Raw genomic sequence first — 19,199 nt, forward strand, 5'->3', positions numbered from 1 at the left:
GAGATGGAGGGGCGAAGGGATGAGAAAGATGGGGTCTGAATTATAATTTTCTCTTTGTTTATCCTTCAGCGGGTTTGGAGACCAGTAACTGTGACACTCGTGGAAACTAAGGTCTGGGAGATGCTGCCGGGAGTCACGGAGATATGAGGGAGAGATGTGAAAGTGAGGAGGGAGAGGGAGAGAGATTAGTACTTAATCGTGTGTGGTGCAGTGTGTGAGAGAGCCTACGAGGCCACTCGGGTCTGCTGGATGCACCTGAATCGGGGTGATCGCTTCCTCTCCGCCCCCTCACTCAGATCATCGCTCTGAAGCGCTGACAGAGAGCGGACAGTCGCTCACAATAACCGGCTCTGTAGCAGCCTCCGGCTTATCTCATCTCCCCCCAGCCCCGGTGCCGACCCGCACCGACTGTTCCCCTCTCTATCAACTGAATCTCCCCGACACACCATAGAGGCAGAGCTGCGGTCGTGTTTCACTTTCTTTGCTTGCACGGAGCTCGCATCGTTTCCCCGGATCTTTGTTTCTGGACGGCAGGCTGCGGCTGTGTAATGCCCCGGTGAGTGCTGGATGGTTCCTGGTGTTATCTTTGCGTGTATTTCTTTCTTCTTCCTCTTGTCGTTTGCCACAGAACAGATGCTCTGATAAGATATCTGAGATATGTGTCTGACATAGGGTTGTTAATGTTTGGAATACTTTTCCCCTTATAAACTGGGCTTTATGTTTTATTACATGCACTTCCATTACATTGTTTTTGTTCTGTCAGAGGGGCGTTTCTAGAGTGTGTGTAGACACACAAAGGCAGCTGCATCAAGCCAGCATGCGCAGAGGAAGAACATGTAGTGTTTCCCATGATGTAAAGTGGGCTAAAACTGCCTTTACGCTTATTGGGAAGTAAACCGAGTATAAAAGAGAGCGCGACAGAGAGAGAGAGAGAGAGAGAGAGAGAGAGAGGAAGATGGAAAAGAAAGAGTAGAAAACAAAGCTACAGAGGTTCCTCTGGGACAGAAAATCATCAGCACAAAGCCAGGAGTATGACAGATGTGCCCTTATTTGCTCATATCTGCTATCACCTACAAATTTAGTAACATCATATTGGCTCATGCCAAGAGTTGACTTTTATTTCCCTCCTCTTAAATATGAATGAATAACTACATTATATTATTTTAAAAAGCATGCACTCTGAATTTAAATCAATTGTTTTTGACATAAACATTTTTTGGACTGGATAAAGCCACTGCATTGTTATTCATAATATATAGCACTGTTGCATAACCCGAAGAAATATAGAGAATAAATGCTCAGTTTGTGTGTGTGAGAGAGAGAGAGAGAGCACCAACATGTCGTTAGTGGTTATGCATTATTTATAAAGTTACCCCAGTGCTGCACCTCCCACCCAGACCCACTGTCAGTGCTGCCTCTCTAGTCTCTCTGTTCTCACCTTACACTCTTGCAGCCTCTGACTGAGCTTAACATGAGTATGTAAGTATTTTAAAGGCTGTGGAAATGGGGGGGGGGGGGGGGGGGGGGTAAAAGCACCTGCAATCCAGTTCAGTTACAGGGTGTATGCTCTCCAATTCAAGTAAGAAAGAGCTAAAAGAGGGATGAGTTCATTCTCAACCGTGCCTCGAGGCTTCTGGTAGCACAGAGATTTGTTTTATGGATTGATGACTTCACCTCTGGGGCTGAAGAGAAGGACAAAGTCAATTCTTTTGTTTGCTACCTCTATGTGACCTTCCTGGGTTAGAAATTGGAACTAAAATTGTCTAAAGCAGATCAAAAACTGAAAGGATGAACAAGAAACTGCAATCATGTCAATCTAGTCCACCCTGTCAAATAGACTTTTTGCTTTGATGTGATAACAGTTTCATATAGCGCATATTAAAGCACCATAAAATTGATCATCCTCTCTCTATGCACTCAAAGTTGCTTGCATAGATTAGGTTACACTGCCATTTGGTGTTATGTAATGGTAACTCTGCCGCAACAGACAACGTTAACACCCGGGCTCTGCTGCCGTCTAACTTTCCTTGTTATCTTCCTCGTCTCCAAGCTCTCACCCCGTTTCCTCTTTCCCTCCCCAGCAGCAGGAGCAGCAGATGTGCTGAGCGACGCAGCTAATGGTGTTGTCTTCCTATACTGGCCTTGATGCTGATGCTGCTGAAATCCCTACATTCAGGAAAAGGCAACAGGAAGCAGATTTCTGAGGGATTACACCCAAGCACATGTACAGATATGCATACTGAGCGGATACCACAGTTCTAGGATTTGGCTGGCACCCAGGTGTGGAGCTCCCTTTGAATGAACTCGCGTGCCTGAGAGAGGCACTCACTGGTATCATGGAAGAAGAGGAGGAGCCAACAGAGTCTTATTGAATATAAAACACATGACTGCTCCTCCCTTTTTTTTTCCTTGCCTCACCATCAAAGGCTGCTTGATGACTTGTAACAAACAGCGGAGCGTGCATAAACAGAGAAGAGTGCAGAGCCGACCATCCGCCTGCTGCTGCTGCTGCTGTCCCATGATACATCAAGTCAAGAATCAGCCACACGGAGGGTTGTTTCTATGGATACCCCATGCCCTGAGTAGTATTAATAAGGCTCCCTGATATTCTGACTATCTGTGCATGAAGATACAGGCAGAGATTAGAAGTACACCCCTGCAGCAGACTTCAGCTCTAAAATAAAACATCTGTGAGGGAGAGACAGACATCATCACCATCAAGAGTCAAGAGGAAGATGCTGGAGGAAAAAAATAAGTTATTTTTAAACATCCACTGTAGAGGCTTTACCAGCATGTTAAAAGTGTCCCTGTGTGATCACTGACTAAAGCCGAACATTACAGTTTTGCATATTTTTAGCTGTACTGAGTTTGAGGTTTTGCTCAGTTGCACCTTTTCTCAAAGGCATCAGAGTTCATCTTCTTTGTCCTTAGTTTGGGACACACAGGCAACAGATGGTGAAGTACAACTTGAATTGCTCCACACTGGACTAAATGAAGAGGTCAAATGACGCACAAAATCTTATTCTTTAGATCCCATGGAGATCATTTCTTTTCTTGCAATACTAAGAATAGCTCTGAAATTCAGCACAAGCATTTCTTAATAATCCCTTTTAAAGTTTTGGTTGGTCTCTTGAATTGTCACCATTTTCCGTAGGAATAGTCCTGCATTGTGCTTTTGTCTACAAGGAAACATCTATCTACATGTATCTAAATGCAGCAGCTAAGTAAATAAAATTCAGGTCTCCACTCACCAGCAAGATGTAACGTGTGCATAAAAGAGTGAAACAATCATTGCTAATCAAGAGATTAAATCTACCGTCTGGTACCTCGAATCATACATCCCTGTTACCTCCAGAGTGAGCAGCGATGGCCACACAGGACACACCGCACTTTCTCCATGGCTTCGACCTCGGTGGTCACTTTGTTGACCCTCGACCTCTCGGTACAGGTGTCACAGGCTTGGTCCTGTCTGCTGTGGACCAGCGGACTGGAAAGCGTGTAGCAATTAAAAAGCTGGTGATGCGAGACGCCGTGACGGTGAAACATGCCCTGCGGGAGGTAAAGATCACCCGACGGCTGCACCATGAAAATGTGGTGAGAGTCCATGAGGTTTTAGCTCCATATGGACGGCCCTTGCCCCGAGATCCAACCCAGCTCAGCGCCCTCTACATTGTCCAGGAGTGCATGGAGACTGATCTGGCTCGACTGCTGGAGCAAGGGCCGCTACATACAGGTAAATAAAAGGAAGAATACAGAAAACTTGCCCAGCAAATCACCACAAAGTTATAAACAAAGCAGGGTTTTTTTATAACAATTTGGCAAGGCAGAAATCTCACATCAAAACAGTCAAGATGGATAAACAGAAATACAGGCCAGAGGGATACGTATTTATTTTTTACTATTGCCTATATCCAGACATGATAATAGATGTTTTTTAAAGAAGAAAATATGTGCTTATACATTGCATATGGACATTGGGGTACATCGTGATGTGCTGATTTGATTTTTGCCCTTGAGCAGGTCATGCTACTCTGCTGTTCTACCAGCTGCTGAGGGGACTGAAGTTTATCCACTCTGCCAACGTCCTGCACAGAGACCTGAAGCCAGCCAACACATTTATCAACACGGACCAACTGCTGCTCAAGATCGGAGACTTCGGGCTGGCCAGAATAGTCGACCCTCATTATTCTCATAAGGTAAGCGTGAAGACGCACAAGGACCACTGAAGGACCCACGCACACACAGGCACACAAACACACACAGAAGTGCATGATCTGCAGGGAGACTCATGCTGACAAGGTGGCAGCTCATTGCATGGATAGCTCGCTCAAAAAAGTTTTCCAAATGGCCTACAGTGTCTTTTCAAATTGGTAAATGGATGAGTCATATTACAGCAGTACTGTGCAAAAGTCTCGAGCCAACCCTCATTTCTTTATATTTTGCAAGGAAAACTGGAGATTGGTGCATCGATTTATTAAAACACGAGTTTGTACAATTCTAAGAAGTTTGAATGTCAATATTTAGTGTTACCAGCTTCATCCTCCAACACAGCCTGAACTCTCCAAGGCAAATTTTATTGTCATTTCTTCAGGTAGTCTCCAGGCTTCCTTAAGTTCTTCTTTGGATGTTAGCTGCCTTTTGTTCCGTCCTCTGTCAAGATGATCACACACTGATCCAATAATGTTGAGATCCAGGCTCTGCAGAGGCCAATCTATGATAGTGTTTCAGTGTGTAGTTCTATCAGGGCATGTTTTTACTGGACTGGCATTGTGTTTGGAATCACTGTCACACTGAAAAATGAAGCTGCTGCCAAGCAGATGCTTTCAAGATGGTATTGAATGGTGGATCAAAGTCCGACTGTACTTTCTGCGTTCATAATTCCATCAGTTTTGACGTATTGTTGTACCTCTATCCGGACCTCCTCCATACATCAGTGACAACGATTAGAAACAAAATTTTCAAATTTGATTGATCATGTCCTCTTGCCTTATGACAGCTGGGATATGCTCCAGCCCTCCTGTGACCCAGAACTCGATGGATGGATGATGAAATAAGAAGTGCTCAAGCTTTTTGCACAGTACTGTAGTTTTTGTAGTCTTTATTTAAGTGCATGTCTATAAGAAAATACTGGTGTGATGACCAAAGAAGAGATTGTGATATGTGCACAAACATTCCCAGATGTATCCCAATTATTCTCACTTAATGTTTTTGTAGGGCATGTAAATAAAGCCAGAGTGCCAAGATCTATTTTGACTGGAAGCTAATTAATGCCTTTTCATTTTTTTATATAAATCTTTAAATCCCTGATCAACCACGAAGGGCTCTGTTGGCCACATTGATTTTGAAATCAAAATAAAAAAATAAAAAATGAAATACTTTGTGCAGCTTGTTCTACAAAAACTAATCATACCAAACATTTCAGCCAACTTGCGGGGGATTTCTTTTCCTCTCTTCTCATTTCTCTGAAGCACCGTATGCCATTCAACTGCTGATGGCTACATCTAGGCAGCACATTGTAATATCAAACATTATCTCTGCTCCATCTCATTATGGTAGAGTTGTTATTAGGGAAGAGACACCAATTCCTCAAACCCTATGTGGTTATCAGGCAGCTGATCACACACAATAAATAGTGTAGTGCTGTAAAAGAATCCTTTCAAAGAAAATTCTTTCTATATTTCAATTTGCAATGAGGAATCTATCAGGTTTCCATTTTATTTTACAACTGGATGCTTATCAATAGTCTGATCCTGCGTATGTAAAGTGCACCTGTGGACCAAGCAGCCAGAATTTCATAATCTCCAATTTTGAGAAGTGTGTAACTGATGTATCTCTCCTTACGCATTGCAGTGCAGGCTAATGTTTGTTTCATATATTCTCTGATTACACATCTCCCTGTTTGATATTGCCAACCTGCGTTTTTCACAAGAAGCTTCCCCTTCACCCCGAACCCAGCTATTTATGTCTTCTTCCCAGAGCTGATATCAAGTTTTTCACTAATTAAACTCTGTGGATAGTCTGGCAATGGCATATAAAGACTTCTGAAAGATTAGTGTGAAGATTTACTGCTCTATTGTTCAGCTTTATTGTGTGCAAAGAGCCCAAAGCCACACTGTAACACTAGCGGGACTGAATGTGTGTGCAAGCTTATATGTTTGTGTGTGGGGGGGTTTGGGTTTGTGCTTGTGAAGAGGAGCTCTTGTGAAAGGCGATCTTTGTCAGCTCAGAGCACGGGACTGGGGATCAGCTGGGTGCAGACACAGGGGTGCATTCGGAGAGGGGGGGTGGAAGGGAAGAAGAGAAGGGAGAGAAAGAACAGATGAGAAGCAAGAGTGAGAAATTTTAAACCGGGGAAGGCTGAGCGAAAGAGCTAAAAAGCTTTGTAAAAAAGTATGAAAGCAGAGGCAGGGAGAAAAAGAAAGAACGTGGAGAAAAGCTCAAAGTGGAGACGTCAGACAAGGGCGAGAAAAAGTCAGAGGCTACAGTTTTTCAAACACATTTCTCCAAAACACTATTTCAGTACTGAAAAAGTGTTTTCCAACACCACTCACACAGTCATGTGAATGTGAAGTACACTCGCTTTTGGTTCTAAGATTTTTTTATTATCAAGATACAATTTTAATTTTTTTTGTCCTTATCAGGTCTTGCAATTAGATAAATGGAACCTCAGACATATTACATGTCACATCTCATTATTTATTTAACAAATATTAAGCCTAAATGCAGAAGCAGTGTGTGGAAAAACACATATTCAACCTTTCTCTTCCAACACCCACCAACTTCCATAGGAATTAAGAGAGTAAGTAACAGACAGGTGCTGCTAATCAAATCAACCCGATTAACTGAGCACATTTATAAAGCAGAGGTTTTGTCATTTTGCTGGTCTGCAGTATTCGACTGCCTGTTAACACAATGCAAAGACATCAGCAATGATCTCAGACAAGTAACTGTTGCTGCTGTTAGAAATCCATTTCTAAACAATTTGAAGCTCGTGATTTTACAGCGAGAAAGATTATTCACAAGTGGAAAACATTCAAGTCTGTTGCCAGTCTTCCCAGGAATGCACGTCACAGAAGATTCCCCCCAAGGTCAAACTGTGTATTGCTCAGAGACCCTGCAAAAAAAAAGCAAAAGAAATCCACCAGCTATATCTCAGACTCTATAGAGTTCAGTTAGCATGTTAAATGTTAAAGTTCATGGAAATACAATTAGAAAAAAGCTGAACAAGTATGGCTTGTTTGGAAGGGTTGCTAGGAGACAAGAGAAAGTCTCTTCTCTCTCTAAAAAAAAAACAAAACCAGGGCAGCATGGCTTAGATTTGAAAAGCTGCATCTCACCACATTACAAGACTACTGGAAAATTTCCTTTGGACAGATGAGACGAAGGTGGAAATGCGTGGCTATAATATACAGCAGATTCTTGGAGAAAACCAAACACAGCATATCAGCGCATACACTTCATACCAACTGTCAAGCATGGTGGTGGAGGGATGATGATTTGGGCTTGTTCTGCAGCCACAGGAAGTGGGCACCTTACAGTTATCGAGTCAGCCGTGACATCCTCTGTTTGCCAAAGTTTTCTAGAGTCAAATGCGAGGTCATCTGTTCGTCATGTAAAGCCTGGCTGAAACTGGGTCATGCAGCAAGGCTATGATCTCAGACAAACCACCAAGTCTACATTAGAATGAGTCACAATGACAAGAATCAAATGGCCCAGTCAAAGTCCAGGCCCCAACCTGACTGAAATGCTGTAGTGTGACTTTAAGAGAACTGTGCAAATGCCCACAAACCTCAATAAACTGAAGCAATATTTCAAATTTGAGTGGAATCCTCCACAACAATGTGAAAAACTCATAAAGTCAGACAGAAAATGCTTACTTCAAATTATTGCTGCCAAAGGTGCTTCCTCAAACCACCGAATGATGGGGTGTAATTAGTTTTTCACACACTGCTTCTATATTTGGCTTGGCTTTAGTTTTTAATAAATAATGACATGGTGTAATATGTTTTGTTGTTTAACATCTGGGTTTGTATTTTAATAATATAGACTACAGACAATATTCTAAATTATGTTTATTGTCCTCAGCACTGAAACATGGTGTCTCTTCTTTTTCACACGACTGTTTCTTGTCCTGCGTATCATGACTGATATTATTGTATCAGATCATTGATTTGCTGAGAATAACTGACTGCTAATACGAATCAAAGCTAATACTCTTTGGATGTTGTTTTCAAGGTTTTAAATTCTACCTTATAAAGCAAAAGATTAGTATTTGTTGTAGAAAAAGAATCCTATAATTGAAAATGAAGTAAAATACAGCAATACAAAAGAAAAAGGAAAAAGATAAAAACAGAACAATGGCATGCAGACTGTCAATGCCAAAAAAAAATAGGCTTTATTATAGTAGCAAAATAGTCTTAGGAACCAGTGGACATTCTGTCCCTCTGTTTGGCTACATGACCAAGCACTTAATACTCTTCCTTGTACTGCAACAAGGGGATGTCTTCTGTATTCTACCCACATCACATCCTTCATCTTCAAGGTGGTTGGTTATTACCCCCATGAATGTTTATCTAGGCAGAATCCAGTATGTTCACAAAGTGCTGCATCTGTGTTGCACTTAAGCTCTATAAATATGCTTTAAATGGTTTTGACAACAACATGGACCAATCTTCAGATGACAGCTCACACAAATTAAAAACGTCTAAAGATTTTTGCAAAATATTCAAGAAAAGAAGAATAATCTCATTCATAAGTTAGATAATGCTGCAAAGGATTTCTCAAATTATTATGGATGGATAACGTCTGATGCTATTTGGGCTATTTGTGATGCAGTTTTGATACCAAAGCAGATGCTTTCAGTGAATACAATAGCATTCTCTCTCTGTTGCTCTTATTCAATAATGCAAACCAAAAGTGCCTTTTCAGGCATTTTCTGTTAATGGGCGTAGGCCGCATTAACCTCAGCTGTGATGGAAATTCACAAATGCTGTTAACTTTAAATAAGACTGGTTAATGCTTTAGTATCACAGAAGAACTTATGAAGATTTTATATCATGTTTTTTTTGAAAGAAAGTTGTGATGTGTAATTCTTCCTACTCAATGATCAGACAGACTTCTTCTCTGCATTAGCCATACCTTTTAATACTTGTACTGTATCTCAGTCCAGGCATTGAAATTAGGTTGTTTGAAGAGCTGTCTGGAAGTGTGTTTCTGACTACACAGAGCAAACATTTACTCAGGCAGAGAGAGATGACAGAAGGGCTGAGAGGAGAGAGGCAGAAAACAGAGGGGGAAAACAACATTATTTGTGATGTTATTTACAGTCTACACCGGTAAGATCTTGGTGCTTCTGTGAATGTGTATGTGTGAATGCCACCTGCTGAGGCAGTGCTGGATCTGCCCAGAAATTATTCATTACCTGGATGAAGGTCAGAGCAGAGGAAGGGGGAAGACAGTTGGATAAGGACAGAGTGTTTAAAAGTACCTGGAGAGAAGAGAAGGAGGGAAGAAACAGATGAGAAAGGAGGTAAAGGAAGCTTGTTGAGATGCACTAAAGGCTAGAAGAAAGAGAATAAGTGTGAAGAAAAGAGGAAGGGAAGGCGCAGCTAATGATGACGCAGAGAAATACTGAGGTGGGAGGTTGGGATGAACGAATGATAAAAAAAGTGGGAGGAAAAAGCAGGAGGAAGAAGGTCAATGGGGACAAAGAGGAAGCAAAGATGGGGGAAATCACCCCATAATCTTAAAGAGTAGCAAAAACACTAAAACAGAAGTGGGGATAGTTTTGGAAACAAAGCAAACACAGCTACAAATGACATATGTGACCACATCTATGCATTGCTTTATAAAACTGAGGCCTAAATTTGCTTTTCCCTTAAAAACTGTGTCCAGGCTTGGGTTGGCCCTGAAAGAAATGTACTTTGGTACTTTTGAAACATCTATCAAACTCTCACCAGGGAGCGTAAACAAGAGCTCAGATATGAAAAGGCAACAGCGGGCCAGACAGATAGAAGATAAGGTCACTGAGTAGTCAGCATCATTTTTTGCACTGTCTCCTGCCACAAAGAAGAGAACAGGCAGTGACTTAGCAGTTACATTCAATGCACGTAGGAGTAGTCTAACTTTTTAAAAAAGAGTTGTACAGTCGTTTTGACATGCAAAGAAAACCTACTTCGGCCAGGCACACCGCGCACAGCGATGTCTAAGTGGGAATCTTGGTGTGGGTGGCCCACAGTGAAGAAGACTCTGAGTCATACTCATAACCTGCTGATCAAGAAAAATTACCCTTTTTCTTTTTCCTATCGAGAAGGCACTTATTTTCAAGCTGTCGAAAATATGAAGCAGCTTTGGGACGCATCAAAAGCGTGAGAAAGCAGGCCAGCCCTTTTTTGGCATAGTACCCCCAGATGATTTACTGACATGAAGAGTTTCAAGTGTGATAGCTTATCTGAATGAGGAAAAAAATTCAAGCTGTCTGTATTTTATTGGCTTAAATAGAGTAACTCTTTCCCCCCAAAAGATAGATAAGAAGATAGGAGACTGGTGAAAAGGAGAATAGAAAATTACTTTAGGAGAGCGGAGGATAGAAGGAAAGAAGAGCAACGAGGATAAAAAAAAATGAGGGCTAGAGAGGCAGAAAGGATAAGAGAATAGTGCTAAGAGGCATATTAGACATGTATGCCATGAGCCATTGTGGGGTTCATTTTCTATCTATTTCTGATCTTTGCCAGTTAGTCATCAAATTCAAATTAGCCTGAGAGATGGGCAACAGAATAGCGTCCCAGCACAATGAAAAGTTTATGTGAGTGATGTCAGTCATTATAAAACAATTCACAGCAGCTGAGTGGAAAAGCAGTGAAGACTACATCTGCCTTTTCCTGCCAAGAAATCTAAAAATGTGTGAGGGGAAATATAACCGCATTTTCTCGTGCAGTCTGCTCTCTTTTCAAGCTGGGCTGTGAAGAAGTTTAAGAGCCTGGGGCAGTGAAATTTGGCTCAGGAGAACTACGAGGGGAATAGAAATATGATGTAGTAAGTGAAGGTATTTTGAGATTTTACAAGGCTGGAGAGTGAGAGGTGGGGTGATATACAAGAGGTGGGGAAAGTGTTAATGATAGCAACAGGCAGAAACATCTCATTATCTCTACATCAGGGAATATGCGGACTTATCTCTGTGGTGACTGGCGTATCTCTGTGCATAACATCATTATTCACAAAGAGGATTTTTTAGAGAATTAGATAGAGTCCTCTGAATCCTGTCAGAGCAGCACTAATGAGGACTTATGTTGTTGCTTCGGTGGAAATTCAGGGCAATCCATTTTAAAGACAAACAACTACCAGCAAACTTTATACGTATTCAAGTACATGCAGCCTGCTAACAGTCCAATCTGATGCATGCCCGTCGTATATGAAAATAACTTAAGATTCTCAGAGCTTTCATTTTCTGTATTTCTCACTTTCAACAATTTTATCCCTCTGCTTTCCTTATCCAGGGCTATCTGTCGGAAGGTTTGGTAACTAAATGGTATTGCTCCCCACGTCTGCTGCTGTCACCCAACAATTATACCAAGGCCATAGACATGTGGGCTGCGGGCTGCATACTGGTTGAGATGCTCACTGGACGCATGCTATTTGCAGGTATGTCAAACCGCAGATAACTGCCCCTCCCTGAGCCTGGCTTTGCCGGAGGTTTCTTCCTCTTAAAAGGGAGTTTTTCCTTCCCACTGTCACCAAAGTGCTTGCTCATCTGATTGTTGTTTGGGGGTTTTTTTTGTTTTTGTTTTTGCATTTACTCTAAAATATAAAGCACCTTGAGACAACTGTTGTTGTCATTGAACTGAACTGAACATAATTATAATAATTGCATCACACTAGTGACGCCATCCAGTTAGAGCAAAGAGAGTTTGGTTTTTTTTCCTTTGACAGTGTCCTCCACCAAAGACACTTTGCTCTCTTTCTGCACACTACTTCTTTGCCTGACTAGAATGACAATGATGATAGAGAAATTCTCACTCTCCAGAGTAGATGTAGTTCTTCCTCACAGGCTGGTTTGACCTCCATCAGCCCTCTACACCACAGGGCTGACATCATAAACATATAGGTGTTCTTTGTTCCTTAGTGTTCCTGCATTTTTTAAATTTCATACATCAGATGTTAGAGGTGTTTTCCTTGGCTTTTACTTAACCCGCAGACTAGAGTGGAAACAGCATATATTTGTTTACCAGAGAGGAGACCGCATTCTCCCTTCCAAACAAACTACCACTGCTTGCATATTTCTTGCAGCTACGACTCTGTTGATATAGCTCCACCTGCTGGTGTCCATTGGCTTTATGAAACATTTAAAGGGAACTTCACCATGTGTCAGATGAGCTGAAAATGCTGCTTTGCTGCTCTGTGTTAGAAGAAGACTTGCATGCCACAGAAGCATGCTACACTTCTGATTACTCCGCATTCAGTGACTTCAAAATATGAATTTTCCCTCCAGCTGTCAGAGGTAAAATGCTCTTTGTGAACTATAACTGAGTGGAAACTTACGACAACTGATTCCTCCCAGTTGATGCAGGCACAGCAACAAGCTAGGGTAGTTAGAGTAGATGTCTGCCAGTGTAGATGGGTTGCAGGATGTTTATTCCTTAATGTGAGAGTGGCCAAAAGAACAGTGTGCCCAAAGTTTCAAGTTTACTGATTCCACAGGGTGTGGTGTGAAATTTGAATGCTTTAGTAGTAATTTCCACCTAGTTGTTAACTTACTGTGTCTTTAAATTGACATCTTCCATCTCCCAGATATTCATGCTTGACTCTTAAAGTTGACGTTTCCCCCCAGCTTATGTAACTGATCCTCTGTCTCTTCTGAACTTGCTTCTGATTGGTTGTGTCTTGCTCCCAGGAGCTCATGAGCTGGAGCAGATGCAGCTGATTCTCAACACAGTGCCGGTGCTGAGAGAGGAGGACAGGCAGGATCTGCTACAGGTCAAACATCAGAGGCTACTGCAAGTCATATTAGCATTATAATGTCTGACTGATTATTAAGCCTGACATTCATTTTCCCAGCTTTGGAGAGCAATTTTTTTTTTTTTAAAAAAAGAAATATTGATTATGTCAAGAACTGCACATATTATAATATCTGAAATAATCATGCACTCCCCCCTGTTTTTGTTATGAATGTAGACTAAAGACTATGTCACTTCACCTCTGTGAACTTGCATTTTGAATTTAATAAATCTAACAAGACGCAATAAGACGCATGATAAACAAAATATATGTTTCATTCACCCGACCATTTTATTGCTTTTACTTTTTCCCCAAATTTTCTTTGAATAGTGAGATATTATCATTTTTATTAATCAAGTTATTAACGTCTGATGTTCTGAAAGGCTTAATTTTGTACAAGGTTAAATGTGTCTTTTTTCAGCGTGGAATGCCTTAAATGTAAACAAAATAAATAAATAAAATAATGAAACATAAGTAATATTTTAACCATGCATTTTTAGGTGATGCCTTCATATGTCAGTCATGAATGGAAGGTGAAGAAACCCTTTTCTGAACTTCTGCCTGAAGTGGATCCTCAGGGTGAGTGATGGGGACTGAGTGATGGGGAGAAGAGGAAGGTCAAGGACTTTAAAGTATGAAGGGAACAAATAATGGAAGTGCTAGAAGGGAGAAAAAAAGATATAGAAAACCACAGCTCTTCTGACCTGTGACAGATGAAGTGATGCTGGAGTCGTGTGAAGATGTTTGGAGGTCTAACACATATAATTTAGGCTTTACTCCCACACCTTCTTTTCCCCTCCCAGCTGTGGACTTCCTTGAGCGTATCTTGACCTTTAACCCCATGGATCGCCTGACAGCTGAAGCGGCGTTGTCTCACCCCTTCCTTCAGCAGTACTCTTGTCCAGAGGACGAGCCCACTTCATCGCATCCCTTCCGCATTGAGGATGAGCTGGAGGACAGCCTCATCACTGAGCAGAGCCTCAGCAACAGCAATAGTCAGGCCTCCAGCATCCAGTGGGACAGGTGTGTGGATTTTTTTTAATCACCAGTGGGGAAAATTGGATCATGTTTTCCTAGTCATTCTTAGTATGTTTTAATAATAAAAATACTACTAAAAATGATCTGTTGATCATTTTCTCATCAAATCAACTACCAATCTCAGCTGTTCATTCGTGTATTTTCAGATTACAACTTAAATGTATGTGTTTGAGCACAAATTATTTACTCCTGACTTGTAATTTCTGCCTTTCTGCAGGTACGAAAACAGTTTATCAACAGTTATGTGCTGGCAACAATCAGGTGGGAGGTGTCGCTGCGTGCCCCCTTGTCACATTACCTCTGACCTGGGAGACACTACAGAGGAAGAGGAGGTGCAGAGAGACCCCCGGGCCAGTTCCAGCTCACTTGTAGAGGAGGCTCAGGTTGGATATGCTTCCTCCCTTTTCTAGATACTAGGAGACTGCTGTACTGGCACTACTAGTACTGTAATGTCTTTGTTATGCAAAGACATATGTGAAGATGTTGGATGTTGGTCAATAATTTTTCTACATTTTAAAGCAGGGATACTGCAAGTGTCAGCAGTTCTTGTAACCCTGTTGGCTCTTGTCACAGTGAGATGACCATATTGTCTCAGTTCCTATAATTCCCCCCTCTTCTTGCTTCCTCTCACTGGCTTCCACAGAGATTCAGAATTCATTTAAAATGTTATTAATTACATATAAAACCCTACATGGCCAGGCTTCTGAGTATATTTCAGACCTGCTGATAACTTATTCTGGCAACTTTTGACTGTGTCACACTTGACTATGCTTTTGTCCTTTCTCTGTAGTATTTATTCTGTCATGAGCTTAAGTTTCATTGAACACATGGGATGTGAGTCAACACAACTAGAATTAATTGCCTATTGAAATTAATTACTTTTCCCTCACCAACTGTCTCATATAGGTTGATCCACGCAAATATTCCCACAGCAGCTCGGCGGAGCGCTTCCTGGAAAACTCTCACTCCTCTCTGGAACGTGCCTGCGGTTTGGGATACGGGGAGGTTGACTGTGGCCGCTCCTGTGATTACAAAGTGGGCTCTCCTTCGTATCTGGATAAAATTGCCTGGCGAGAGGGAAAACCTCAACACTACTCAGAGCCTAAGCTCATCCTTGATCTGTCACACTGGAAGCGTAACATTAACAGCCTCCTTGTGCCTCCTGAGCCTATTGGTGGCAGCATGGAGGATCTGGGAGAGATGAAGGAGGAGGAGGCAGCGAAGGAAGAGGAAGACAAGGAGACAGGGGATTTGTTCCAGGAAATCTCTCGCTGGGTTGAGAGCACCCAGTCTCGTCTGCACTCACCCAGTCCCAGTCCTTCTTTGGAGCAGCAGTCACCTTCCTGCTACACTTCCTCGCCACCTCTCCCTCTGTCCCCTACTGACCTCCCAACTCCAGTCTTCCACTACACGGAGGTTGTGCGGCAACCATCAGAGTACGATGAAGGCAGACTAAGCCCATTTCGCCCTATCATGTCTTCCTCTAATGCCCTCCCATTACTTCTTCCTTCATCTCCCACCTCCCTACATCCTCCTCATTCATATCAAACGGTGTCTTCCCCCACCACCACCACACAATTTTTCCAGCCCACAGAATCTCAGCCGCTTTCTTCCACTTCTTCCCTTTCTCAGCCAGTAAACGCTGACTCCCTGGAGTCTCTTCCTGTCAAACAAAAAGAGCGTCTGTTTGACCTAGATGTGTTTATATCCCGAGCACTGAAACTGTGCAGGCAGAGAAAGGAGAAAGCAAGCGGGAAGAAAGCGAAAGAAGGAGGATGGATGGAAGAAAGCAAACAGCCAAACATTAACCGAAAAGTACCCGGCTTCCCAGAGCACAGGACTCCATCACCACAGACGCCACAGACTCCCAACTCTTGATGTTGAATTTCAACTGCAGGTACACCACAGCATCATACCGGGTAGCACTCCCAAATGCTCATAGTGCTTTACATTGTGAGCAGTGCCCGTGGTTTAATATGCTGCTTAAACATTAGACCATAGTGTTAGCAGCTTTTGTCTTTTTTGGTACTATTGCAACAACGCACTATATGCTGTGATAAAACAACCCCCTGACTTAAGCAAGCAATCTTCCAGCTTCGTCGTGAGATGTTCTCAGGCAATTAGAGGTCAGAAATGTGGACCACATTTGCCAATGCAAGCAGCAAAGATTTGATTTACATGAGCATATTTTAAAGCAATCAGCTGACATTCCTTATTAACTGAGGTTTGCTCTGATCGATCAGACAACAATTTCATTTTGTGCCACAAACATTTGCAAATGACAAAAGAAGGAACAGTCAGCTGCTGGTATCACCTCCCTACGCTATTAATAACTAATAGCTTAAGCCTGTTTTAGGCTTGCTTTCAATTTGTTTTTCTTACAAGATTCTGTACTTATTCTCTACTTCTTACTGTTTGTAATCCTTTTCAGAACAAAAATTCAAGTGGTCTTCCAGCGGTGAGTTTCACCAGCTAATAATAGTGACACAGAAGGTGTTTTTCCGGTGTGTCTCTGAATGTATTTATTGGAAAAATAATCCATCATATTATGCTACACGATGACCCATAAGGAGTTTAACACTCTAACAGCAACTTCATTTTGTCACTGCTCCAAACGGCCTGTCAACTTGTAAAAAATACAGTCAGATTTAATTACATACTATATTTCTCAATGACTAGTATTTTTGTGTTTGTATTTTTCTTGTGCTCTTTGTTCATTGCTACAACCCATGTTCATGTTATTTGGAGTGAATTATGTTCTTGTTGAATGTGGAATGCCCTGTGGTAGTAATTTTTGACTATCAGACAGCTATGGTTTCTTGTTTGCTTGATGCACCAAGCAAGGTCTGTTTTACACTGAACATATACTATCCTCTCGTTCCAAGACAGCCACACAGAAAGCTTTCATGCAAACAACGGTATACTATATTTTGAAGTATATGGATACTTTACAACCTTTGCAGGAAATTATTTGTACTCAAAACTTTTTAGTGGTTTGCAGCAGCCAGATTAATACATGAAACTCAAATAAAAAGAATTAAAAAAAATAGACCCAGGTAAATGGCAGGTGAACATTAAGCAGTAGGTGAAGGCTGCTGGCTTGTGCCTCATAGTCTGTTAGTCAAGAGCTTCTCACATTCTCTTGAACTGTGGAGCTAAAACTGGCTTTACAAAACTCTTCAACGCTAGTGCCAAACGTAACCCAGTTAATTTAACATTCCTTTTATTCTGTGGCCTCAATCCCTCCATCTCAAATGTCACTGTTTGAAATGTGATATTCTGCTGTTAACTGATCAAAGAATGTACGAGTTGAGTTGTAATGCTGAAATACACTATATGGATAGAAGTACTGGGGCACCTAAATATTACCCCTACAGGAGCTGGGATGGAAACCAATTCCACGAAGCTCCCCGTGCACAGTTTTTGTCCTGATGTGAATGCCAGAGGAGGTTTTGATCACTGCAGTTACTGAGTCAGCAGTGCAAAAAATAACCCTTAAAGTTGATAATGGAAGATAAAATACATTTGAAAAAGTGACAAAATCCATCCACAGACACACATAAATACAAACTGGCATTGCAACAGTGGCATTCTTACTGTGTAACTGTGTGTTTAGCATCCTATTACTTCCTTCACATATGTTTGTACAGGTAGACTGTATAAATGCTTGATTTTATATACCACAGGACTGAAAACACCTGAATTCAAAGATTAAAGGGTGTGGCCTGTCACTTTTGTCCATATAGTGTACGTGAAACATACTGCCAGCAACACAACAGAATAAGAATGTTTTATTCCTTTCGTATTATCAAATAATAAGTTGAATCCTTCCTTAAAATCCATACAAGCCACACACAGGTCGAAGTTGTCTCGAGTCTTAGCTGTTAACTGTGCAGATGTAAGTTGTTCTAAAACTGTTGACTCTCATGCTGTCTGCACCTGTAATGCATGGTGTAGCCTACATACAGATGCTGTAGGCACATTTTCACTTGCACAACTTAGTATGACTTCCAAAGAATTGAGCCATACATGAGATTTGCCATAAGTACAACCTACGAGACAGCAAAGCCGAGTTGGTTCTTTTAAACATCACAGTGAAGCACAGGTAGTGTCACTAGCACATACAGAAATACAGGAGTTCACCCTATTTTTTGCCAGTAAACTGCGGTCCACCTAATCAAAAGGAATTTTGCTTTAAGTCAAACACAAAGGATCATATTTTGCATTAGCAAATTTCTTCTGAGCTGCAGGTAGAGCAAAGCCAGCAATAACATCACTGAAAAGTATCTGTAACACATGTCGGTACTGAGCCGAAGTTAATTATTTTAAGTGTTTAAAGCAATGTAGAAAATGTGCCTCGGTACACCTCAATACTTCCAGCTTGCTGAATGTAACGTGTCCTTTTCCTTCTGCATGGCTCTTCAAAAAGCTCAACGGTTGTTGTTTTCATCATGTGTCACTTTGTGATAAGAGTCATGTTTCTGTGGGCACCTATTTATGTTGTATCCATGCTTCAGGGAGGCCTCAGCTTTTCATTTGGGAGAATCTGTGACATTTTTAATTCTCTCTATATTGATAGTATCTCTTTTGGAGTTTCTGTTCTTGCTGGAAAATTAATAAAACAGTACTAAAACTATTTTTTGATGTCATATTTGACTGCACTGGTATAATAATGTAATGGTGGGGAAACTCAGGCAGCAACACTCCCTAGCAGGAAACACAACTCCAATCCTAACTCTGTCAAGCACAGATGGGAGTCTCAGCCCAAAATCCACAGAATCCAAATGATCTGCCAGCTTTCACAGGAAGCCCCCACAGTTTCTATGTCCACATGTTAGAGTTGTTTTGGCAACACGAGGGGGAAATGTTATGACTAATCAGAATACAGAATGTATATTTCGTTACTCAGTTTATGATAATGCACTTGGGGGGAGGGTTGAAAAGACTGTTAGAAAATTGGCTTGTTTCGCTAAATTTGTATTTTAAATTGCATTTAAAATGTAAATGCATTCTCTTGTATAAAATAGTGTGTTAAAAAAATATCAGCATACATATCGACTGAAAGACACTGTCAGTTTTTATGTACAATCTACATTTAGCATTCATTAAATCATGCCAATAAATATACATTCCATTTTTGTTGCTTTCAGATAAATATATAAATATGC

The 19,199-nt window shown here is 41.4% G+C and overlaps 1 protein-coding gene across 3 annotated transcripts; it reads left to right on the forward strand.

Moving 5' to 3' along the window:
- Positions 1 to 28: 28 nt before the first annotated feature.
- On the forward strand, positions 29 to 18,667 carry mapk4 (mitogen-activated protein kinase 4). Of its 3 annotated transcripts, none has more exons than XM_085294692.1 (9): positions 29 to 556; positions 2,082 to 3,733; positions 4,021 to 4,196; positions 11,496 to 11,640; positions 12,890 to 12,972; positions 13,494 to 13,572; positions 13,797 to 14,016; positions 14,249 to 14,414; positions 14,938 to 18,667. In XM_085294692.1, exons 2-9 carry the CDS (start codon positions 3,367 to 3,369, stop codon positions 15,907 to 15,909), a joined length of 2,208 nt encoding a protein of 735 aa, XP_085150818.1. In that variant the 5' UTR covers positions 29 to 556; positions 2,082 to 3,366; the 3' UTR covers positions 15,910 to 18,667. The 3 variants fall into 3 exon arrangements, with proteins under 3 accessions (XP_085150818.1, XP_085150817.1, XP_085150819.1); XM_085294691.1 differs by having other exon boundaries at positions 2,085 to 3,733; XM_085294693.1 differs by lacking the exon at positions 29 to 556 and adding an exon at positions 1,422 to 1,479.
- Positions 18,668 to 19,199: the final 532 nt, after the last annotated feature.

Source organism: Mchenga conophoros, linkage group LG12 (assembly GCF_057382185.1).
Source record: "Mchenga conophoros isolate Kocher_MC1m ecotype Shallow Benthic linkage group LG12, M_conophoros_male_GT1.1, whole genome shotgun sequence".
NCBI lineage: Eukaryota > Metazoa > Chordata > Actinopteri > Cichliformes > Cichlidae > Mchenga > Mchenga conophoros.